The 22,328-nt window shown below is 38.6% G+C and overlaps 1 protein-coding gene across 1 annotated transcript in view; it reads left to right on the top strand.

The window, feature by feature from the left end:
* Nucleotides 1-22,328, top strand: part of TENM1 (teneurin transmembrane protein 1) — a 355,471-nt gene that overhangs the window by 273,911 nt on the left and 59,232 nt on the right. The window contains exon 21 of the mRNA XM_017497555.2: nt 4,907-5,061. Within this exon, the coding sequence (XP_017353044.2) occupies nt 4,907-5,061 (155 nt within the window). The remainder of the gene's footprint in view (nt 1-4,906; nt 5,062-22,328) is intronic.

Raw genomic sequence — 22,328 nt, 5'->3', positions numbered from 1 at the left:
GAACTGACACCGTATTAGGCTTAGGACTTTCCTGGGAGTTGATTTAACCATTTATCTTTGTCTCATAAAATTAAACAGCAGATTGTGGCAGAAAAAAAATCCAATATTTCAGTTTTCTTGTTGCTGGGGCTATAGATGAAGAGCATGTTATGACTACTTTCCAAAGCTTATATTTTGAAAGATGTTTCATTTTTTATATAAAAATAATAAAAATGTAGGTGGCCTCAACAGCTGTAATTTTAAAAAATTAAGTACAGAGAGGCCCTCTGCCAACATTTGAAATTGGCATTCTACATGGCCAAAAACTCTGATCTTCATTGTTATCTAATTTGGGATTTTAGCTACTATTTCCAGGCTATTAACCGCCACATCTGGACTCTCAGTGATTGCATCAGGATGCCCCTGCTCCTTCAGTATTGATCAGTAGCTTCCTTTTCCCCTCACAGGTGATAAATTTGTAAGTAACTGTCCAGTCTGCCCCAGCTTTAGGCAATTGTCTTTTTAAGAATCATAGTATTTATTCATTGGAGGATAATAAGACAAGGGAAGAAGTCAAATAATTTTCCTGTAATTTGCAGCTGTTTCATACAGAGCAAGACTTCACAGAGAAAAAAGCCTGCAAATCAGATATTATATAATATACCCTACTTTACATGGGATGTTCTGAATAATTTTTTTTACAAGATGCACTTTATTTATGAGCAGGTCTCTCCATAGAAAGAGCTTGTTAGGGCTTAATGCTGATGAATGGAGACAGCACATTCACACTTCCAGGTTATGGTCTGTCAGTGCTTTCATTATACGCACTAATTTACAAGGATTTATTTATTTTCTCCCAAATGTAAAAATGTGCACCAAGCTAAACACGCTGTCTGGGCATCTGAGGCCAATGTTTTCCTTGGTGCAGGGGGATTTTTGAATTCAAATTTAAATTGAGGGGACTAAAGCTATTGTGTGTTTTCTTCCCACTTCCACCCCCACCTGCCTCGCATCACTGCCTAAGCTTGTGTTAATATCAGAGATCTCTATATTTTTACTTGCTTTGAAAATGAATTCTGGTTCAAATTTTTCAAACCTAGAAGTGGTGTTCTTAGGACAGCTTAAATCTTTCAATCTTTTCTCATCCAAAGACTGTACCTCTGATTGCGTTTTAAGTGCTGATGAAAATGCTGTCAGTGAGCACATCAATGAACATGACCATTGGAACAAATTATGCCCACAACACTGGTTACCAAGGTTTGGAGATCTGGGTACAACAATATCAAAATTGGAAAGTAAATTGAATCTGCAGATCTTGCTAGCCCCAGATGGCTTTATGTGATCTGAAATCACTCACATGCCCATCTCTGAAGAATAAAGCTTAAAATATATACTGGAAATGTGTCACTTCCTTTCACTCATTCTGACAAACAGTAATATATCTACTGCATCATCACTATCCCTGGGTTATAACAATAAGTATTATGGGAGGGGAAACCTCCCCGAACGATGGACAAAAATTATTCTTTTTTTCCTGCCTGGGTTTTCCAATTTGGTTTTTACCCTCAGTGAAAGTTAAATACCCCTTAAACGTCACCAGTAAAGAGGTTGCAAAATTGTTGTTTGGGGAATTTATGTGTTTGTTGGTTTATTGGTTGGTAAGGGAAGGCAAATGAGAGGAAAATATGTACATATAAAATATGCCTAGGTGCATTTATGAAGCACCTATCACAGTTTCCTCAAAGCCTTTTCTCCTATTTCTTTTTCAACTCCAAACATAAGTGTAATCCAATCAAAGTTCATTAAAGCTTCTCAAGGAAAAGGAAGTATGTTTGGAATTTGGACCATGATAAAAGAAGTTACTACACAAATATATGAAAGGAAAATATTCCACAAACTGTCAGCAGAATCAGCCCTGAAGGCAAATAGTGAGTATTTAATAAGCCCAGACTTATTTCAAAGGGCACTAGTCTGCAGAACTCAGCTGACATGAACAGAGAGAAAGAAGTTCACAGTGTTTAGAGCTTCACAAAAATTAAAAGAAAGAAAACTATGTAAAGTCCCAGATTATCCTCCCTGGATCAGCCCAAACTTTGCACTCTGATGGGATGAGAAGTGTGGTAGTCAAGGAAAAGAATTCTCCTCCCTGATATCAGCATAGAGATGTAAAGACCTTCTCACAAATACTAGTTAATAATACATTTGGCTGGGCCTATTGGCTCACACCTGTAATCCCAGCACCTTGACTGGCTGAGGCAGGTAGATCACCTGAGGTCAGGAGTTCGAGACCAGCCTGGCCAAAATGGTGAAAAACTCTGTCTCTACTAAAAATACAAAAATTAGCCAGGCGTGGTGTCAGGCGCCTGTAGTCCCAGCAACTCGGGAGGCTGAAGCAGGAGCATCACTTGAACCTGGGAGGCGGAGGTTGCAGTGAGCTGAGATCGTGCCACTGCACTCCACCCTCCTGGGTGACAGAGTACGACTCTGTTTAAAAGAAAAAGAAAGAAAGAAAGAATACATTTATTTCTTTATACCTTTTGTGAACCTGCTCAAATTTTTAGAGTATCAGATACTCTAAGTTTACTACCTCCTCATAAGAGCAACACTTCATTTTAATATTCTTAACTTACTAAAGTTTCACAGTATTCCTCTTAGTCTTAGTTTCAGTGTCGCCAGATTCTTTGTCTTTATACTCTCACAGAGCCTAGCATAGTGACATTCACCATGATGTAGTAATCATAGCGTTTAGGAAGTGATTCATGATTTCGTACATGTCAAGCACATCTCCTCTCAGCCTTTCTGTCTCCAGACTTGAGTCTTGATCTTTCAGTCCATCCTCTTATAACAGCCAAATTTGAAATTTTATACTCAGTGATATGTAATACAGAGGTCGCAGAAGGTGGTTCTAAATAATAGGCCTGCCACAAACCACACCAAATTTTAAGCAATCAAGAAATTGATTTTGCCGAAACACAAAAATAACAAGCAGAAGCTCCCCTTGCTTATCCTCATCCAAAATGTTCTGGAAATTAAGTAATTATTCATATGCCATCATCATTTGACCTACCCCAGTCTTAAAAGTCTTTTTGTAAACCACCTTAAGGGTCCTTATACCTCTAAAAATTATAAAGGGATTTATGGACATGGAATTCCCTTGTTTGGATATGCTGGTTTCCTTGGAGAGCTCACCAAAACATAGATGACTTTAGAAGTATTAAGGGGACGTTAAAATGAATTTGCAACTTTCATAGATATTAAAGATTAATACTTCATGAGGAACATCAGGATTAATCAAAGTATACCATAAAGTCAAGTCTTAATATTAACTTCCTGCCAATGAATTAGCTCATCTAAAAGCAGTTTATTAAGTTGGGTTTATAAATTGACTTTAGATTAGTTCACATTTTGCCAGAAAATTCTTGTGTGTGTGTGTGTGTGTGTGTGTGTGTGTGTGTTGTGTTGTGTTAAAAGGACATGCTTGTTAGCACAGAAAGTCTGACTTTAACATCCACTCAATGAGTTTCACCAGACCTAAATAAAGGGAAGAGAGGAAAAGACTAAATTGTAGACTAGTTTGAAAAATGCCATGTGGTTATTTTCAAGAGCACTGTCAAAAGCACCAAGGGAAATAGGAGTAGAGCCATATGTTCTTAAATTGTAGCTGATACTTTTTGTATGTATTATTTCATATGATATAACAACCTAGGGCTGGGTGCAGTGGCTCACGCCTGTAATCCCAGCACTTTGGGAGGCTGAGGGGGTGGATCGCCTGAGGTCAGTTCGAGACCAGCCTGGCCAACATAGTGAAACCTCGTCTCTACTAAAAATACAAAAAATTACCCAGGCGTGCTGGCGGCACCTATAATCCCAGCTACTCAAGAGGCTGAGGCAGGATAATCGCTTGAACCTGGGAGGTGGAGGTTGCAGTGGGCCAAGATCATGCCATTGCACTCCAGCCTGGGCAACAAGAGCAAAACTCCCTCTCAAAAAAAGAAAGAAAGAAAGAAAGAAAAAACAAAACAAAACAAAAAACCTAGATACAGAGTAACCAGTTTGTCAAGGATGGTCCTAGTTTTAAAGCTGAGCCCTGCCTCAGTCCCAGGCAAACCAGAGCAGTAGATCGCTTTAGCTAAGTAAGGCAGATCATCCTGTCCCTGTGTTACCAAAGAGGAGTCTGAAATTTGCAAATGAAGGACTCAATCAAAGTCACACATTAGTTGTAAGTGATGTATTCAGTATTAGAACCCAAGCCTTCTAACTGCTATTATAATAAAAATTTTAAGAAACCAGGCTATAATTGACACAGTATGTAAAAACTACTGTGAAAATTTTATCAGCTTTTAGCTTTTCTAGAAACTAGCCATTCCCTTTGTGATACTGTAATTTTGCTCTCCAATACCCTTTTAATAGATAATATGGAGAAAAAAATTCAGCCCAGTTTATCAGAGTTGTTACAAACTCCCTTTTAACAAATTGTGAATTGATGAAAATAGTTATAATGCTTTTCAAGTCAGTTATTTCCTAATGCATTCATGAAAATAAGCAGCAGCCTGTGCATCAGCATCCTAAAAGAAATGTAATATACATTATCTCCTTTGTCTTTTCCCATTTATCTTAAAGATGATTTTTTATTGTTTGTGGGGCAAGCAAGTATCAAGGTGGTGGAAGTATAAAACTGGACAAAACAAAATTATTAGACGTGGCTTTATCTCCATATGTTACTTTTTATCATTTCTTCTCAATACATAAAGAAGTGAATATATGCTCCAATAAACCTCTCCCATTACTTGTCCTGTCTGTGCTGAGCAAAATTGAATCTATATGTCTTTAAAATGCCTTTCCATTGCTATGGCTTTTTTCAAAATACTGAGCTTAGTGCAAATGTGATTCACGAGACTACTAATGCTCATTTGCTCCTTCCCAACAGGCATCACAGTTGATAGGCATGGATTCATTTACTTTGTGGATGGGACTATGATTCGCAGAATTGATGAGAATGCTGTGATCACAACTGTAATCGGCTCAAATGGTCTGACTTCCACACAACCGCTGAGCTGTGACTCAGGAATGGACATCACTCAGGTAGGCACCACTGGTTTTCAAGTGTTATCGTCATTTGGCATCATGGAAATGGATAACAATTTTCTCATGCAGAAATTAGGTAGAATGGAAGCCTGGTATATCTGTTATAATACCAGATAGCAGAAGTTACTCAAAATGGTAAGCAAGGATGGAAGTAATGCCAGGTAGAATATTGAAATACAATTAAGTAAAATCTCTCAAATTTGAATTAATCAGAGGGTAAGGCCAATCTCATTTATTGAATATTTCCAAGATATGTGATTTTATTTTTTTAAATGAAACAGTGACTGAAATTTGGAAAAATAGCAACTATGAAGGCTCTTTAGATATCTTTTTAAATAAATATATAAGCATATTGTTATTCACACATATATAAATAGCTATTTGGAAGTTTTCTTAACTAAAAGCAACATCCCCTTTGAGATCTATTTTACTGTTATTCAGGAAATTTTTTTTAAGCCAGTGAGGATAAAAGAAAATTTAGCGTAACTCTCACCTGGGTCCAAAATTCTGATTTTACCACAATTCTACAAAATCAGTATTAGACATTTAAAGAGATTACAGAGCATACAGCATAGTCCCAACATTCAGTGTATGCCTTTCTTAGTCTGCAGAAACAAGAAATGAAGGAAATAGATTAGATAGTCCTCAAACTTTCCAGCTCTAACATTCTATAAATCTGTGACTCTAATAAAGTAGATTATTAAATAATCTTTTCAAAAACATTAAAGTGGATGTTGAGAGTTTTCAAATTGATCAGTGTATCAGAGAGGGTGGTCTTGGCTGCAGTAATAAAATACTTGTCTAAAAGTTGTTTAAACAGTAAGGTTTATTGATCTCACATAATGAGATGTCCAAAGATAGGCAAAGATGCCAGCAGATTTCTTTCTTGTGTCACATTGGCCAGAATTGAGTCACATGACCATGCCTTCGCCAGTCACTGGCAAAGAAGAAATGGGATTCCTTAGTGGGTTCAGACCCTTTAGAATTGGATCCCCTTTCCTGAGCATATTGCTATCTGATTCTTAAACCAAAATCAGAGTTCGGTTAGCAGGGAGTAAAGGGTTGCTATTGGGGTGGCAATGAGCAGTGTCCCCCACAGTTATACTCCTGTTGCTTCATTTGTCATACCACCTAAAACTTAGGAAAATGAGGTAAATGTATTATTCCGTTTTTATGCTACTGATAAAGACATACCAGAGACTGGGCAATTTACAAAAGAAAGAGATTTATTGGACTTACAGTTCCACATGGTGGGGGAGGCCTCACAATCATGGCAGAAGGCAAGGAGGAGCAAGTCATGTCTTACATGGATGGCAGCAGGCAAACAAGAGCTTGTGCAGGGAAACTCGCATTTTAAAAACCATCAGATCTCATGAGACTCCTGCACTATCACGAGAACAGCTCAGGAAAGACCCGCCCCCATAATTCAATCACCTCCCACGAGGTTCCTCCCACAACATGTGGGAATTGTAGGAGTTACAATTCAAGATGAGATTTGGGTGGGGACACAGCCAAACCATATTAGTAAGTAAAAGAAACACACCCCTCAGAAACCTTGCTTTAGTCATTGACTAATATCTCCTGCCACCTCCACCCACCTTGAGCATACATCTCTATAAAACACTAGAAATGTGCCTATTTCAGGTTTCTTCTTCTCTCTGTGCCCCTGCCCTGCTCCAGAAACTCAAGAAATGTTTAAATACACTCAACTACAAAAATGAAATGAGGAGTTGGGCCTGGAAAACTGACAAAATGAACAAACCCTTTTTAATAGAGATTTGAGTAGATCAGGCTATCAAGTCCTAGAATAGTCTAACTATACATGATTCAAAATGCTGCAGAAGGCAAGAAAAAGGAGCATTATTTATGGCAATAAAGAAGAGTATAAATGTATTTGTATGGGGGAAGGGGGAGAGAGAAGATGCATATGTATGATTCACTTATGGGATATTTTTAACTTAAAATAGGGCACTTAGTATGGCAATCAGTCAACTCGAAACAACTTTTCTGTTTCAGTGTAGAAAAGTTATGTTGAAAAGAGACTTCTTTGTCTTAGTAGAGCAAACATATGATCATCATCACCATGAGAAGGATTCTCTTTCACATGACACTTTCCAAACATAATTCCCACCGTAAAATCTACCTCATTCTTTTCAGGTTGGGATGTACAATACACCCTACTGAAAAGAAACCCTGGAAACCAGAAGACAGAAACTTTTCTCTATGGCATTTCATTCCAAGCCTCAGTTTCTCTGAAGCACCCCTTCTTTACACAACTTTAGCTTTAGAGAAACAGTAGATTTTTTTGGAGGCAGGGTAGGTTGTGTGGTATGAGAAGGGGATGGTAGAAGCCAGTAGGATTTCCCAGGAAAGAAAGCAGGTTTTATGTACAGGTCATTTGGCCAGTAACTCTGCTGCTGTCCACCATTTCCTGTTTTGTACCTGAGACACGCTAAAGAATAACTCCAATTTGTCCACCCAGACTGGTTCAGAACAAGGAGACTATACTGATCAGTGTCCAGGTTATCACCTTCAACCTTTATTAGAGGCCTACTTCTCATGGACCCATTCCCCCAGTCTGGAAGTACCTCTGCTGATCCAAATCCCATTCCCATCTTCCTCACACCTCATTTCTTCCATAGGAACCTTCCTTGATGGTTGCAGTCCTCACTGTTGTTTCATTCCCTTACTGCAATCTAGTACCACCATGCTTAAATGTAATTTATTCTTTGGTGGCAAACTATGTATCCAACTGGTCTCCCACAGTAGACTGTGTGTTCCTGGAACATGCATAGGAAGTGCTCAGCAGGTACAGTTAACATCTATACTTGAACCAAAAGGACACTATGGTGAAAAGAATATGAAACAGTGGTGAGAGATGAAGCTAGAGAGGTAAGTGGGAGTGAAATGGTGAAGGGCTTTATAAGCATAATAGAGTTATACTGGACAATGAGGAGACAATAACAACATTAAGAAGAGAAATGCATTTTTTAAATAGTATTAAGCATGGAAATCAGTTTTAAGAGATTATTCTAGCTGTTGTATGGAGAACCAAGTGAAACAAAATAACACCAGAGACAGGGAGAACACTTAAGAGGCAATTGAAGTAATCCAGGTATGACAAGGACAAAACATATCAATATAGAAATGATCAGCCCCTTTCCAAGGGACTACTGTAAAAATTAAAGTTTATTTCCAATGCTTTTTAAATGTTCAGTTGTTATTTCTTTGCGATACAACCCTAGATGAGACTTTCCATGACACTGCTCAGCTTTATGCAGGCTACATAGGCCAGCAATATTAATGGCTGAACCTAAAATATCATAGTATAGATTGAGAAAGGTAGATAGAGTCATAAAACATTGGAGCTAATATAAAAGAACTTGTTGACTGACAATTTCAGAATTGAGGGAGCATGTAGATGGTAGTACCATTCACAGAGACAGGGAATACAAGAGGAAGAGAAGCAGGTTAGCATGATGGTTGGATGATGAGTTCAGTTTGGGGTACATTGAGGTGCCTGTGTGGCATTCAGATAAGGATATCTGACAGGAAATTGGGTAAAGGTTTAAACCTTGAGGTCTAACTACAGATTAGAGTTGTGATTGTTATTAGCTTACTCATAGTACTGGTAAATAGGGGGGTGGATAATAAGCTCTCTTACAGAGGGTACATAGCATAAAAAGGGGAGAAGGCTTAAGACCAAACTCTGAGGAACACCAGTATTCAAGAAAAAGCTGAGGAATGAGAACCCACAAAGGAGGCTCAGAGAAAGAGAACTAGCAAGTAGGAAGAAAACCACAAAGGTGTCAAAAAAGCCAAGAGAAGCAAGCTTTTCAAGAGGAAGGGAATGGTCAGTATCAACTGCTGCTTAGGGATCATGAAAAATGAGGTGCTTTTTAAAGAAGCCATTAGATTTTACAGCATTAACACCTCTGATAAGAGTGCCTTTGATAGAATGCTAATTAATGTGAGTCAGATAGCAGTGGCAGAGTAGAAGGAAGTAAGGAAATGGAGAACTGGGAAATAGATCACTTCCTTGAGATGTTTGGCTGGGAAGAACAGGCTTTGGCATTGAAGCAAATCAGCTCCCATTTGTGGGCAAATCAGCACCTTGGTGTGGCATGGGTGGACTAAAGCTGGAGAATACTGAATGAAATTGATGGGTGAGTGGATAGGCTGTTTACCAGGAGAAAGCCTGTGTGTGACACAGCTTCCTAGATGCTCAGCCATTATGACCAGAGCTTCCCATCTGTTTAGACAACTGTGACAGATTGGCAACCAATGTTTCCCATGACTGTACTTAAGAACATGGGCCATCTTCAGCTAGAGAGAAGAAAGCTGAGCAGGGAACTTCATAATACCCAAGAGCAAAGCCCCAGTTGTTTATAGTAGTACTTACAGTGATCCAGCTGAGCTTACACAGTGCTCAGTTTCATATTTCAGTAAATCAAAATATATTGATGTGTGAGGGCACAAACAAATGTCTAAATGAGAGTGCATGGTTTCTGCTGACAGGAATGAACAGGAGAGAAAATAGAGGCCTATGCTGCAGCATGAAGATTTGAATCAGATCTTAAGGAAAGCTTACTGTTACTGCTTCTAACACTATGTGGCAACATCATATATTGTCAAAAAAAATTGTGGAGTTCCCACCTTTTGAAACTTTTCAAGCAAATATTGGATAGCAATAATCTATAAGTGCTTGACATACAGGTCCCTCTGGAGTCAGGAAGATGGACCAACTGTTTTCTCAAGGTTCCTTCCAACTCCATGAAGGTCTTGCCACAGAAATACAACCAAATTTCTAAAGTTTCTTGTTACCTTTCCAGCATTTCAAAACCAAAAGATCTCCAACAAAGAAAGGCCCCTCTATGCTAGCATAGTACCTACGGAGGTTAGAAAGTGATGTGAGAAAATGGTCCTCTTCATCTTACTTGCCTTCATCTTCTGCAGTTTTCTGTGGCAAACCTAAGCCCCAACAAGAATCAGTTCTCAGGACTTGTCCTAATCTTTAGCAGATCATTAAGTCCTATAGTAAGTCTAAGAATAACTGCTACCACTTATAGAGAGCTGTGTGCCAGGAACTATGCTAAGAATCTTATTTACACTCTTCCATTTCATCTCCACAACTCAACCACCCTTGAGAGGTAGGTATTATTATTCCCATCTGGCAGAGAAAACTATTAGTCAGAAGGATTATGTATTGTGCTATGACCATGGAGTTATTGAATGATATAACTAAGATTTTGGCACACGCTTTCTGAACCCAAGTGTGCATTTTTCCAACCTTCATTTTTTCAATGACAATTGGAAATGACCAGATACCACTGTATTTAGCTGAGTGACAAATGTCGCTTGGTTGAAGAATACGCTGTTTATTCACAGAATGTGTGTTTAGTGGCACTTCGGAAAGAGTTTAATAAAATCTAATCGTCTCAAGAAATGAAATTTGCTTTGACAGTAAAATCATCCTTTTGTTCAAAATCAATATCTTTTTTTGATTTACTGAAATGTGAAAATGAGCCCTCAGTATACACTCTGAAGCATAACTGCCCTTTGTAAGCACTGCTGTAAGCAACCAGGCCTTTCACTTCAGGAGATGAGTTGATTATGAAGAGACTGGTGCTTTATTTCTGTTGCTGCTTTTGAATCATCCTGCTCTGGTAACTCACTTCCATCTGATGCCTGACTAGAATGGAATTGAGAGTTAGAGCAATTTTCTTGGTGGGATAGCAAGTTACTCCTTGGAGCCAGCCTAATGGTTTTCCAAAAGTTAGCCCAACAGGAGATACACAAGCAAAATGGACCTTTTGCATGCATAGGAAAAGGTCCTTATTGACCCGCTGCCCATAAGGTACACACTTTGAGGTGTTTGTCTAGGGCATCCAGATACAAAGCCAGTGTGTCATAAATGCTTATTGGATGATTTGTATGTTTCCCACTGGTTTCCAATAGCACCCATCTGTCAGATGGGCTTAACAGGGGTAGGGAATGTATCATCCATAGTTATGGAGGAAGGAAGGTAACATTCTTTGGAGAAGCAAACTTTGTCCTCATATATTATATCTATTGAACTAGTCCACTAGGAATCCTACTCTTCTCAGTCATTTGATGTGATGCTTGACTCCTCTCCAGAATATTCTGACCATGTAGTAACGATCCAACCTATTTTCAAATGCTTCTTGTGATAGGAAATTTACTGCCTCCCCCAGGCAGCACATTCCATCTTTGAATGCCTCTGATTGACTACAAGCTTTCTTGAATCCCTTTAACTTTTTATCTTCCTTTAACCATCTAGTCTTACTATTCAGGCCTTGAATTATAAATTTAACGTAAATTTCTATAAGATCAGTCTACTAGTGAACCAAGTATATACATTTATATATGTTATCATATTTAATCCTCATGACAATCCTTCAAAATAGGTATTATGTTCCCCTGTTTTGAATACAGATGAAAAACAAGATTCAGAGGAATTGAGTAACTTGGTCAAGGTCACACAACCAATAAGCGGCAGAGGTGGAATTCGAGCCTGGTCAACTTGATGCCAAAGCCCACATTATTTTCACCAAACTACATCAAACTGCCTCCTCCACATGACAGCCCTCTCAGTAAAAGAAAACAACTCTTTCATGTGTCTTAAGTCACATTCCCAATTCATTTAACCATACCTCATTTGACATGGTTTTGAGTTCCTTCACCATTCTCCTCACTCTTCTCTAAACATATGCCTTTTTATCTATTTCTCTATTTCTCTTTGAAAGCGTGGCTTCCAGAAATGAATAAAATAATCCAGATGTGCTCTGACTGCTCAGAGGTAGAATGAGAACTGTCACAACTCCCTTTCCATATTGTTTCTGTTCCTTTTGCCCATTGATTGTCAAAAAAAAAAAAAAAAACTTTAGCCACAGAATATTTACTTCAAACAAATAAGTCTCTGTTTATAAAATAGAGGTGAACAGCAGATTCAAACAAGAGGTGGTATGCCAGAAGCTTCTTTATTCAAGCTTACTTCTATGCAATGGTAGCTTGCATGGTGACCTCAAAGGCACTTTTGCAAAATGCTAAAGAAATAAAGAGTACAGATTAGAAAACTCCAGCTAAAGTTGACTGGAATTTTTTCCATAGCTGTATCACACATTTGACATATGATGTGATGTGATGTGATTACAGAGAACTAAAAATTCACGTCTCTCATTCGCACCTCCTCATTTTATACTTGCAACATTAGTGATTTACAACACACTGCTGGGTCCTACCTCAGTCTCTATTCAATTCCATGTTGTTTGAGTTAGTCCATTTCTTTGTACTCTTCTGCTATCATCTAATATTTTCACTATCCTTCCCAGCCTAGTGTCGCCTATGGATTTGATGAATCCATAGAAAGATTTGATGAATCTTTCTATGCCTTCATCTGTTGTAAAATTGATGGATAGATAGATGCAATTGTGGCACCAGTAGACTAGTTATCTGTTAGATTATGAATCCATGTGTTTGAACTCTCACCTATTCGTTGTGACTCCTCATAATGAATCGGGAAATCAATATAATGGCCTATGACCAGCTTTTTAAAAGGTGAAACACAGCTTTAGAAATCAAGGTGTATCACATGTAATGAGGGTGAGTATTGTTTCATAAAATTTTTATTTCACCTGGATAATGGTGTAAAATACAGTTCTTAGTGAGTGTCACAGTCAAAACAAGTTTGAAAGCTACTCTCTTCACCGATATTTACCCCAGCTTATCCATAAATTTATCACGAGAAACCTTACCAAGTTGGTAACTCTGTTTAAAAGGAAATGAGAACCACTTGAAAAAATCTGTTTCTAGTCACAGTATCTGTAAACATCATTTCCTCATCTAAAAGCTTAAAAAAAAAAAAAACAGCTGTTTAATAATACAATTGAAGATCTTTTCTAAATCAACATAAAGCTCCCTCCATGCAGGTTGTGGGGCAAATTTCTGATTCTTCTTGAAGTCAGAACTATATTTAACCATTTCTAATCTTCTAGTGCCCACTATTTCTCAATAATTACTCAAAAAGAGTTCTAAACCCCATTTGCAAGTTCTCTCTAAGGAGTGATCCTTCTTAGCTAGAACACTTGAACTCGGTTAAAGAATTGAGATGCTCTTTTACAATCCCTTCACCCATTTTGGGCTTTAGTAACTTTGAATCAATATTCTCTGTGGTCATTCTCCTTAACAGAGAAAACAAAGCCTTCCCCTCTGTCTCATCCATCAGTATTATACCACCTGCCCCAACCAGCACACCTCTGCCTTCCTTGGTTGTCTTCTGCTCTCTACATAACTGAAAAAACAACTTTCTCTTGTCCTGAGATTTTTTTGCAAGCTTCAGATAAAATAACCATAGCTCTATAGAAGGGGTAATATGCAGCCTCTTCTTCAAAATCTACATGTCAATTTAATTATATACAGTGAGTTCAGCATTTTCTGTTGTTTTATATATATATATATATATATATATATATATATATATATATAACATCGAGACATAAAAAGTTACAGCAAGCTTGGTGAAAAAAAAAAAAAGAAAAAAAAACCCCAGTAGTTTTAAAACAGAAAAGGGCTAGGTGCAGTGGCTTATGCCTGTAATCCCAACACTTTCAGAGGCCAAGGTGGGTGGATTGCTTGAGCCTCAGGAGTTTGTGACCAGCATGGGCAACATGGCAAAACCCCCGTCTTTACAAAAAATACAAAAGTTAGCCAGGAATGGTGGTGCATGCCTGTAGTCCCAGCTACTCAGGAGGCTAAAGTTGGGGGATCGATCACCTGAACCCAAGGGACAAGGCTCCAGTGGGCTGTGATTGTGCCACTGCACTCCAGCCAGGATGTCAGAGTAAAACCATGTCTCAAAAAAATTTTTTTTACCAGAAAAGGCACCTTCTTTTCCCCTTCTTAAACTCTTGCCTAACGTCTGTCATTGTCTTTCCCTCTCTCTCTCTCTTGCTAACCCTTTCATGTCTACAGAATGTACTTCATTATCCTGAGTGATACTGGCACAGATGATATTGAAACAACATCTTCATGGGTTACTTGCTTTTCGTTGTGCACTTCCATCACTCTCCCATGTGCACAGTGAAAGAGAACAGAATTAGATCTTTCAAATGAAGGCCATTATAAGTGAAATTCCCTGTAGGGACAGACTTCTGAATTTTGTGAAGCTCTGTAGGGAATCAAGAAAATCTGAATTATAATAAGTTTGCTTGAATAAAGGGCTCTCCCAGGGGAAAAAGAAGGTTCATTTTAAAGTTCTTGCCACCAAACATGAAAACCTCACCACCTCCACCCCTACCACACCCTTGCAATGTTTCCATGACTATGGAACTTATCTCACTGTTAAAGCAAAGAAAAGGTCTCTGGCCACACTCCAGTTAATTCAAACACAAGGATATGTGGTAGAAGGAAAGAGTGAGTTGAAGGTAAACAGCAAGACATGGAAGATGAGAGCTAGATATCTGAAATATTTGAAAACACATTTCTCAAAGGCCAGTAATATCAGTGTGTAGTCGGCACAAATAGATGGGGGGGAAAGAGAGGTGACAAAAGGATAAAAGAAGATTAGAGAATGGACAGATCAAACAGCAAGTTAATGAGTCGCAGGGAGAAGTAGAATGGAACCAAAAGTTATTTGGTGGCCCTTATGCCAAACATTTACTTTATCCTAATTGGTCATGGTTCGTTTAACCAATTGAATCAACCATTTTCATAGTAACTATTAACTAGTAGATTTGATGGCATTAAAAGCCGTACCAACCAAACCTCCAGTGTATTTTCCCATTTTCTTTCACTGTTCTCATGCCTGGACAACAACAAGACAGCAGCAATTTTAACTGCTCAGGAACTGGCTATTGCAGGAGTCCAAACAAAAGCATCCTAAATCAGCAATGTTCTGTTTTATTCATTTAAGCCACATGCACTCGGTCAAACCACAAGTCACAATCAATTCCTCTTGCTGATCCAAAGGCTCATATTATAAATGCAGAAATGGGAGTGGTGGGGGAAGTGTTAGTTCCTATAATATAAAGAGGGAGCTCAGTCTACATCAACCATAGCGGGAAGGCATTGCTAACTTAGCCACAGTCTTCTCAAAGACCTCAATATGTCAATTACCTTAAATGTGAAAGTATTTAAATCAGAAAGTGATGACTACTGAATAAAAATGAGCAAACTTTCTACCAGACATGTTTATATGCCTGGAACAATTATTCATACTTCTTTAGGAGTACAGAGGCACGTTTTACCAAAGTTCTCTGGACAATTACCTAATTCACCCATTTTCCTTTGACTAAGTTAGAGTGTTCTAGTAGAAGGAACATAGACCATCCTGGGTGTGAGTCCATATTCTGCCATTTATTTGCACTGAGACCTCAGACAAGTTAATGAAGGCCTAAGTTTCTCCACCACTAAAAAGTGGGATAAAAGCATGTAATGTCTCCTAAGGAGGTCATGCCAGCTAAATGAGAAAATACATACGAAAGAAGTTTCTTTTTTGAAAGGCACTTGCAACTATAAATTGTTGGAGCTGATCGGAACTGAAAAAAAGAGATCATATGGCATTACATGTAACCTTGGCTTTTATGTGTACATTTGCCACGTCAGTCAGGTAGGCATGTGGAAGGAAAGTGGCACAAACTTCACTGCACATAGCAATCAAATTATGCTGTCACAGAGCATAGATGGCAGGTAGCATTATTTAGACTCTGATTTGACAACAGCACCAAAAGCGTTAAAAAGGCTTTTTTTAAGAGTCCCTATAGGCTCTCCACATTATTACTCCTCTGTAAATGAGAGATCCATTAGAGCTTATGGCTGAAAATTACATAATAATGCTAAATAAACACTATTTGCAGCTACCATGTCTATATTTTAGAAAAATAGCATCTCATTCTGAATCATTTATTCTGCTCTCCTCTGAAAGATGGTAATATAGAAAAAAAGTTAAATCATTTTTGTCTATTTCTTGACCCAGATGACGGTTCTCTGTGATTTCAGATTCAGTACTAGATGTAAAAAATGGACACTAGAATTGTGGAGCTGGTTAATTATTCCTCCTGATGAAGGCTAATTAAATAAATGACCCAATTGTTGATTAAGTGGCCTCTCTTTTTTAATGTGAAAGCACTTGGAAGAGTATGAAGTGCTTTACAAATAAAAGGATGACGTAAGATGTTAATTGGCATCTTCATGAAATATTTTCTATTGATTCATCATACACTTGCTAAAATGGGAGGACACAAGAACCAAATAAGCCTGCAAGGTGGTGTTTCTGATTTTGCAGTATCTGTGGCTGTCAGTCTCTAATTTAAATGCGTTTTTGCATAATGTTATTTATTGCTTATGCAGCCCAGACCTAGTCTCCTGGCTCTGTCAAATGCAGAAAAACACCTTCTGGAACCTTTCTCTAATCCTTTAATAGAGGCTGCAAGACACAAAATCAGGCCTTTAGGGTATACTGTTCTTCATAATTATACCAATATGTAAAGTCAGTAAAGCGTAATGGTGTGGGAATACAGGCTGCCTGGGTTTAAATCCTGGATCCATCACTTGCTTGGTGTGTGCCCCTGGGAAAAAATTCTGTATCTGTAAATGGGGGTGATAATGTTACTTTCCCCACAGGGAGGTTGTGAGAATTCAATGAGGTAATATGCATAAATCACTTAGCAGAGTGTTTGGCTCATAAGTGTTCAATAGATTATTATTTTATCATCATCATTATTACTAGTAATAGTAGTAGCAGTATTTGACCTTCTACTCACAAAAGAGAATTGAACTGATAACTTACAAAACTAGAATAAAAAGGACCAAGAAGAAGTTTAGAACTAATAGAGAAATGGTGTCATCTTCCCGTCCTTTTCACATAGGTGTACCTTTTAGAGAGAGGCATATATCTTTCTGTGGGTGAGTGTGGTGGGCTGTAGCAAACGTATGTTCCAGAGACTGGTCTTAACCTGCTGTGACCTTCACAGAACGTTTCCTCTCCCTAATGCTGATGTGAAGGTCTATCTAGATCACTTAACGAATGTTCACTAGAGTCATTGAATGGTGCCCCAAATATTTCATTTTCTTTCTACTTTCACATAGTGTTGGGATGACTACGGAGCTGAGGCTGGAATGTAATATGAGTTTTATACATCTGTGAATGTAAGATTTTAGATCATCCTCTATCTCTTTGAAATCAAGAAGTAAAAAAGCAGCTCATTCAGTGGGTGGCCTGCAGCCATTCTAGGTGGGTCAATTTCACACACAAACAAAATAAATATTAGAGTAGATAAGAAAGAAGACAGAGTTTATCTAGGTCACTATGAAGAATATGACTTTCCCAGGACAAAACAAACAGGCTCCCAGCTAAGCGGGAAATCAAAAGGAAAGAAGCTGAAATATCATAAGAATAAAACAGTGTCCTAGGATTTTTGAAGAAAGTTTGGTTTATGAATTGTTTCATCTAACTAATGACTTCTGTTTTTATCAAGATTTTCAAGTCTCAAACACATCTATCAGTTTTCTTAAGTCTGTTCCATAAAAAAACAAATTTAACAAAATCATAACCTGGGAGAAACAATGCAATGAGATTATCCACAGAGTTCATTTAAATATTGTTTCCTTTCTCCAAATTTATTGAAATTTTTGTTTAACTGCATTTTTCAGGCCTGCATCTCTTAGGTAAAATCACAATATGATAACCTGTTATCAGAGATATTTGCATTGCTCCCTCCAAAGTGGCAGCTCAGGTCGTTTATATAAATAGAGAACAGCAGGCCAACATCTTCAGCTCCAGCACATCTAAATTCTGCTGAAATGTCTGCACACAAGCAAATAGCCAGAGTTGTCAGGGGCCTTAAAATAAAAGTCAAGTACCATGCTCAATGCTATATCGAAAATATAATTTATCACATAAATAAAACTCCCTCAGCAGTGTCCTCTTTCCACACAAAGGACAATGGCACGTTAGCTCTTATTAAAACTATTAAGCACCAGAGGAAAAGCATCTTCAAAGTTCAGGGCAAGTCACAAGATGCAAGTCTTGCAAACCTACTTTTGAACCACTCAGTCTTCTACACATTTTGCTCGGCAGGCACCATGACCTGAGGTGAACCTGAAGCTCTCTAAGATACAGAAGTATCTGGTTGGTAAATTCAGTGGTTCGTGTCTCCAGGTTTCAGAGATAATATGCTGTGCTGAGTCCCAATGCAAGCCAGTTGGCCTAACTAAATTTCAGACTACACTGTACCTTTAAACCTACTCCCACTTTCTATTAATTATGAAAGCGGAAAGCGCACGAATCAGTGCCAACCCATCTTTATTAAATGGAAATGCAACTCAAAGAGAAAGTTATTTGGCTGTCAGCAGGAGTGCCATCTTTTCAAGCAAAAGTTGGTATGTTTGGAAAAGTAAACATGGGACATATAAAACGTTTACTTACAGGCTACACCTATTGAAACGTGTTTACCTTGAGATACATAACAAAGAGCAGGGGTTCGTTTGGTGCATCTCAAAACACACTTCCAAGTCCAAATCAATGAGGAGAGGATTCTGAAGGAGTAATTCCAACATCCGAAAGAAAACTAGCAAGAGTGAATATTAAAGAAATTTAATAGTAAATATCTAATGTATTGCTGTTAACAACTGAGCACATAGGAAATGTTGTTATGGGGTAACTTTCTGAACCATTCAGTACAGAACTGTGTCTCCAAATAACATAGGGGAAAGTCACATGATCTACCTGAAATCATTCTCAAAAATTGCAAGAATGAGAAGTTTCTAGAGAATAATGACATAAACTTGACGTTTCCAGAGTCAGGGGAGCTCTGCATAAATCATTCACAACCAACATTATAAATCCATGCACAGTGGATTCCTGGACTTTCATAGCAACTTCAGTACCTATATACTTAGGAAGTGCCTAGGCCAGTAAATATGTAAGGGAACCATTTGACTAATAAGTTCCCTGAGGCCAAGATGGTCCTTGCTACTTCTTGTTCACCTTTACCAGTTTTCTGTTACCTCTGACCCACAATATTGTATTGCTGTTCCTCTATCCTTGTATGTGGGGTAATATTGTATTAGTCAAGATGCAGTCAGAGGCCGGGTGCAGTGGCTCACACCTGTAATCCCAGCACTTTGGGAGGCCAAGGTGGGCAGATCACTTGAGGTCAGGAGTTTGAGACCAACTTGGCCGATATGGCAAAACCCTGTCTCTACTAAAAAAAAAAAAAAAAAAATACAAAAATTAGCCAGGCATGGTGGCAGGCACCTGTAATTCCAACCACTCAGAGGGTTGAAGCATGAGAATCGCTTGAATCCAGGAGGCGGAGGTTGCAGTGAGCCAAAATCTCACCACTGCACTCCAGCCTGGGGGACAGAGCAAGACTCAGTGTCAAAAAAAAAAAGATGCAATCAGAAAAACAGAAAACACATTCATTATTTTAACAGAGAGAATTTAATATAGAGAATGTGATGCATAGGTGTTAGAGGATCAGAAGAAAAAAAAAAACAAGAGATAATATCTACAGGAAGCGGCCACCATCTCTCTGATTGGTGAAACAAAGGGAACAGATGGGGGTTGTCAGAACCTAGAAAGTTGGAGGATTTGCTCCATGGAGGTAGGACTTAGTCCTCTGAGAAGAAGATGCCAGCTGGTTGCTTCTGGTGCCTCTGAGGCAGCATAATGAGACTGATTCTCAGAGTAGGGAAAGGAGCTGGAAGTGCAGCCAGCTACTGCTGCCAGAATGAAGGGCCACTGTTGAGATGACACTGACGGGAACAGAAAGCAAGCAGGAAGGATCAAGTCCCTTCTCCCTCCTTTAGCTTCTCAGAATCTCTTCATTTTCCATCTTGTCAGGACCTATCAGAAATCTAGCTGGCAAAAGAAAAATGTAGATGGCCAAGTCCCAACCTCAGCATCACAAAGCAGCATTTTTAAAGGGGTCAGTTGGAAGCTTTGAAACAATAGTTTAATAACTAGCACACCGTGCAATGAGGTGTTAGATTTTCATGTCATTGTTGCTGCTGGAGTCACTCAGATATGCTTACAGTTTAGATGAAACATTAATTAGAGTGGACTGTGTGTCACAGAGGATTTTATCATTACTGAATCTGTAAGAATCTGTTATTGGGAGACCTCAGCCAGAGCTGCTGTTTGTAAGGGTGATTTTACCTCCCCTCTTATTGAAGCTCTGGTGCTCACTATTCATCACCATCTTTTGCTTTTGTTCAGGCTCAAGTATGTAGCCCGCATGCTTCCTAAAGTGATTCTGTGCACATGGTAAGTGGTCAGGTGGCCAATCTCCAGAGTTCTAGAAGCATGAAGCTTGAGCTGGGCCATCTGTTGAGTGAGTGCAGTTGTGTATTACACACAGGGAAGTGCTGGGCAAAACCCGGAAGCACACTGGAGGCCTAATGAAAACACGACCAGTTAAATCTTCCCTCTAAGTGTTCATTAGGCCATCTGCTCTTATTAGTGTCCTTATCATTTGGAAACATTATAGAGTTAAGATGAGGGAGACAATCTGTGGAATTCTAGTCTAACTTGAAATGAACTTTAGAACAGTCATGAGTTGTGATGTTTACCTTCCAATTCAGAGCCCAGCCCACTTATGTCTTAACATCTCCATGGTGAACATCTTTAATAGTTTCTTCCTGAAATATTATAACAGAAAGAAGAGTTAGCAGTAGCTACAGAAATGAAAACATAATCCCAGAGTGGCTGATCAATGAAATCAGACCATTTCATAAAAGCCGTGCAGTCATACTTCTGGCCTGTAAATTGCTTTAGGTGCCAAAGGGAATTGGAAGCTTGGGCTGTCCTGTCAAGCCAATACTGTAATATTAACAGCCAGCAACAGACAAGTTTCTGCAACTTCTCAGCAGAAAAAAAACTGCAGAATGATTCCGGGGGTTTCTTTATAAGTCTCTGGGTCCTATGCAAGCAAAGTCTTGGCTCTCAAGAGGACAAGCGTCCCACTTCCTACTGGGTTAAGACCAGCAGAGATCCTGTTCTTACTCTGAATTACCTCAGGCTTTATGGGCTCATCATGCAGCCTCAAATTTGATTTCTTATTACCTTGAACTGTACTCTAGTTGCCTCTCCTTCTGTGTGTGTATCCCCCACAGTGCTAGATATACAATAGATATTTGATGAATTCGTGTAAAATTAAATTAAAATAGAGACTAAAAGACAAAAATATAGTAAAGTTTTCATGTTTCTCTCTCCACACTGTGAAGGGCTGAGAGGGTTAAGTTCTTTAGCTGTAATGATAAAACCCAAGAAACAGAGATACAGATAGTAAATTGGCAAGTAGTATCATGTAAGTAGCATCATGTACAATATGTTCTCCTTACAATAACAATCAAATTTACAAACAAATTAGCTGTGGAGTCTGAAGGACATTCTGTAGTTTTCACACTGGGCCTTCATCTCCTGCTGATAGATGACTTTGACTGTAAATTGAAAACTGGAAGCAGTTAAACATTCTGTGTATTCACAAGCGCCATTTCCAAAATTGAGGCTTCAGAGAGGAGATGCAAGAAAGGGTCGACGGAAACTCAGAGCAATTATGCCTGTTATTAAGATGAGGTAGTGGCAATTACACAGTAGACTCATAGAGAGTGTGTACGTGCTGATTGTTTTGAGGCAGTCTGTAAGAACAAACTTTTACGGTACCCATCAGGCACTGGGTCTCTAGAGGAAGTGAAGATTTTCAGCCACTCCATCAGTATGCTTTTGGACAGGGCTTATGGCCTCAGGAACTATCCTAGGAGGGATACATGCTTTTCTCTTAATGAGCTTCAGTGAAACCCTTATGTAATAGAGTGGCATCTTTCACTGTTTCTTTCCTCTAGGATAACCATTCTCAAACATTTTGGTCTCAGGACCCCTTTGCATTATATAAAAATTGTTGGGGGCCCCAATGAGCCATTCTTTTGTTGGTTTTATCATATGAATATCTACCTTATTAGAAAATAAAAGTGTTAATTTTTTTAAACTGAAGATACACTAGCTTGAGGTAGCCTCTGGAAAGCTCCACTATATAGACATGATAAAGTACAAAATACACATAATATTATTAGAAAAATAGTTTTGACCTCATAGACTTTCTGAAAGAGCCTTGGGGATTCCCCAACTCCCCAGACCAAAATGGAAATACCATATTTCCTAAATTCTAAGACACCATGGACCATAAGATGAGCATCAATTTGATATCTTTGGGTAGTGGGGAGAAATGTTCCATCAAACATACACA

Source organism: Cebus imitator, unplaced genomic scaffold (assembly GCF_001604975.1).
Source record: "Cebus imitator isolate Cc_AM_T3 unplaced genomic scaffold, Cebus_imitator-1.0 Scaffold232, whole genome shotgun sequence".
NCBI lineage: Eukaryota > Metazoa > Chordata > Mammalia > Primates > Cebidae > Cebus > Cebus imitator.
Note: the sequence above shows the minus strand (reverse complement) of the source record. Positions and strands in the feature narration are given on the sequence as shown.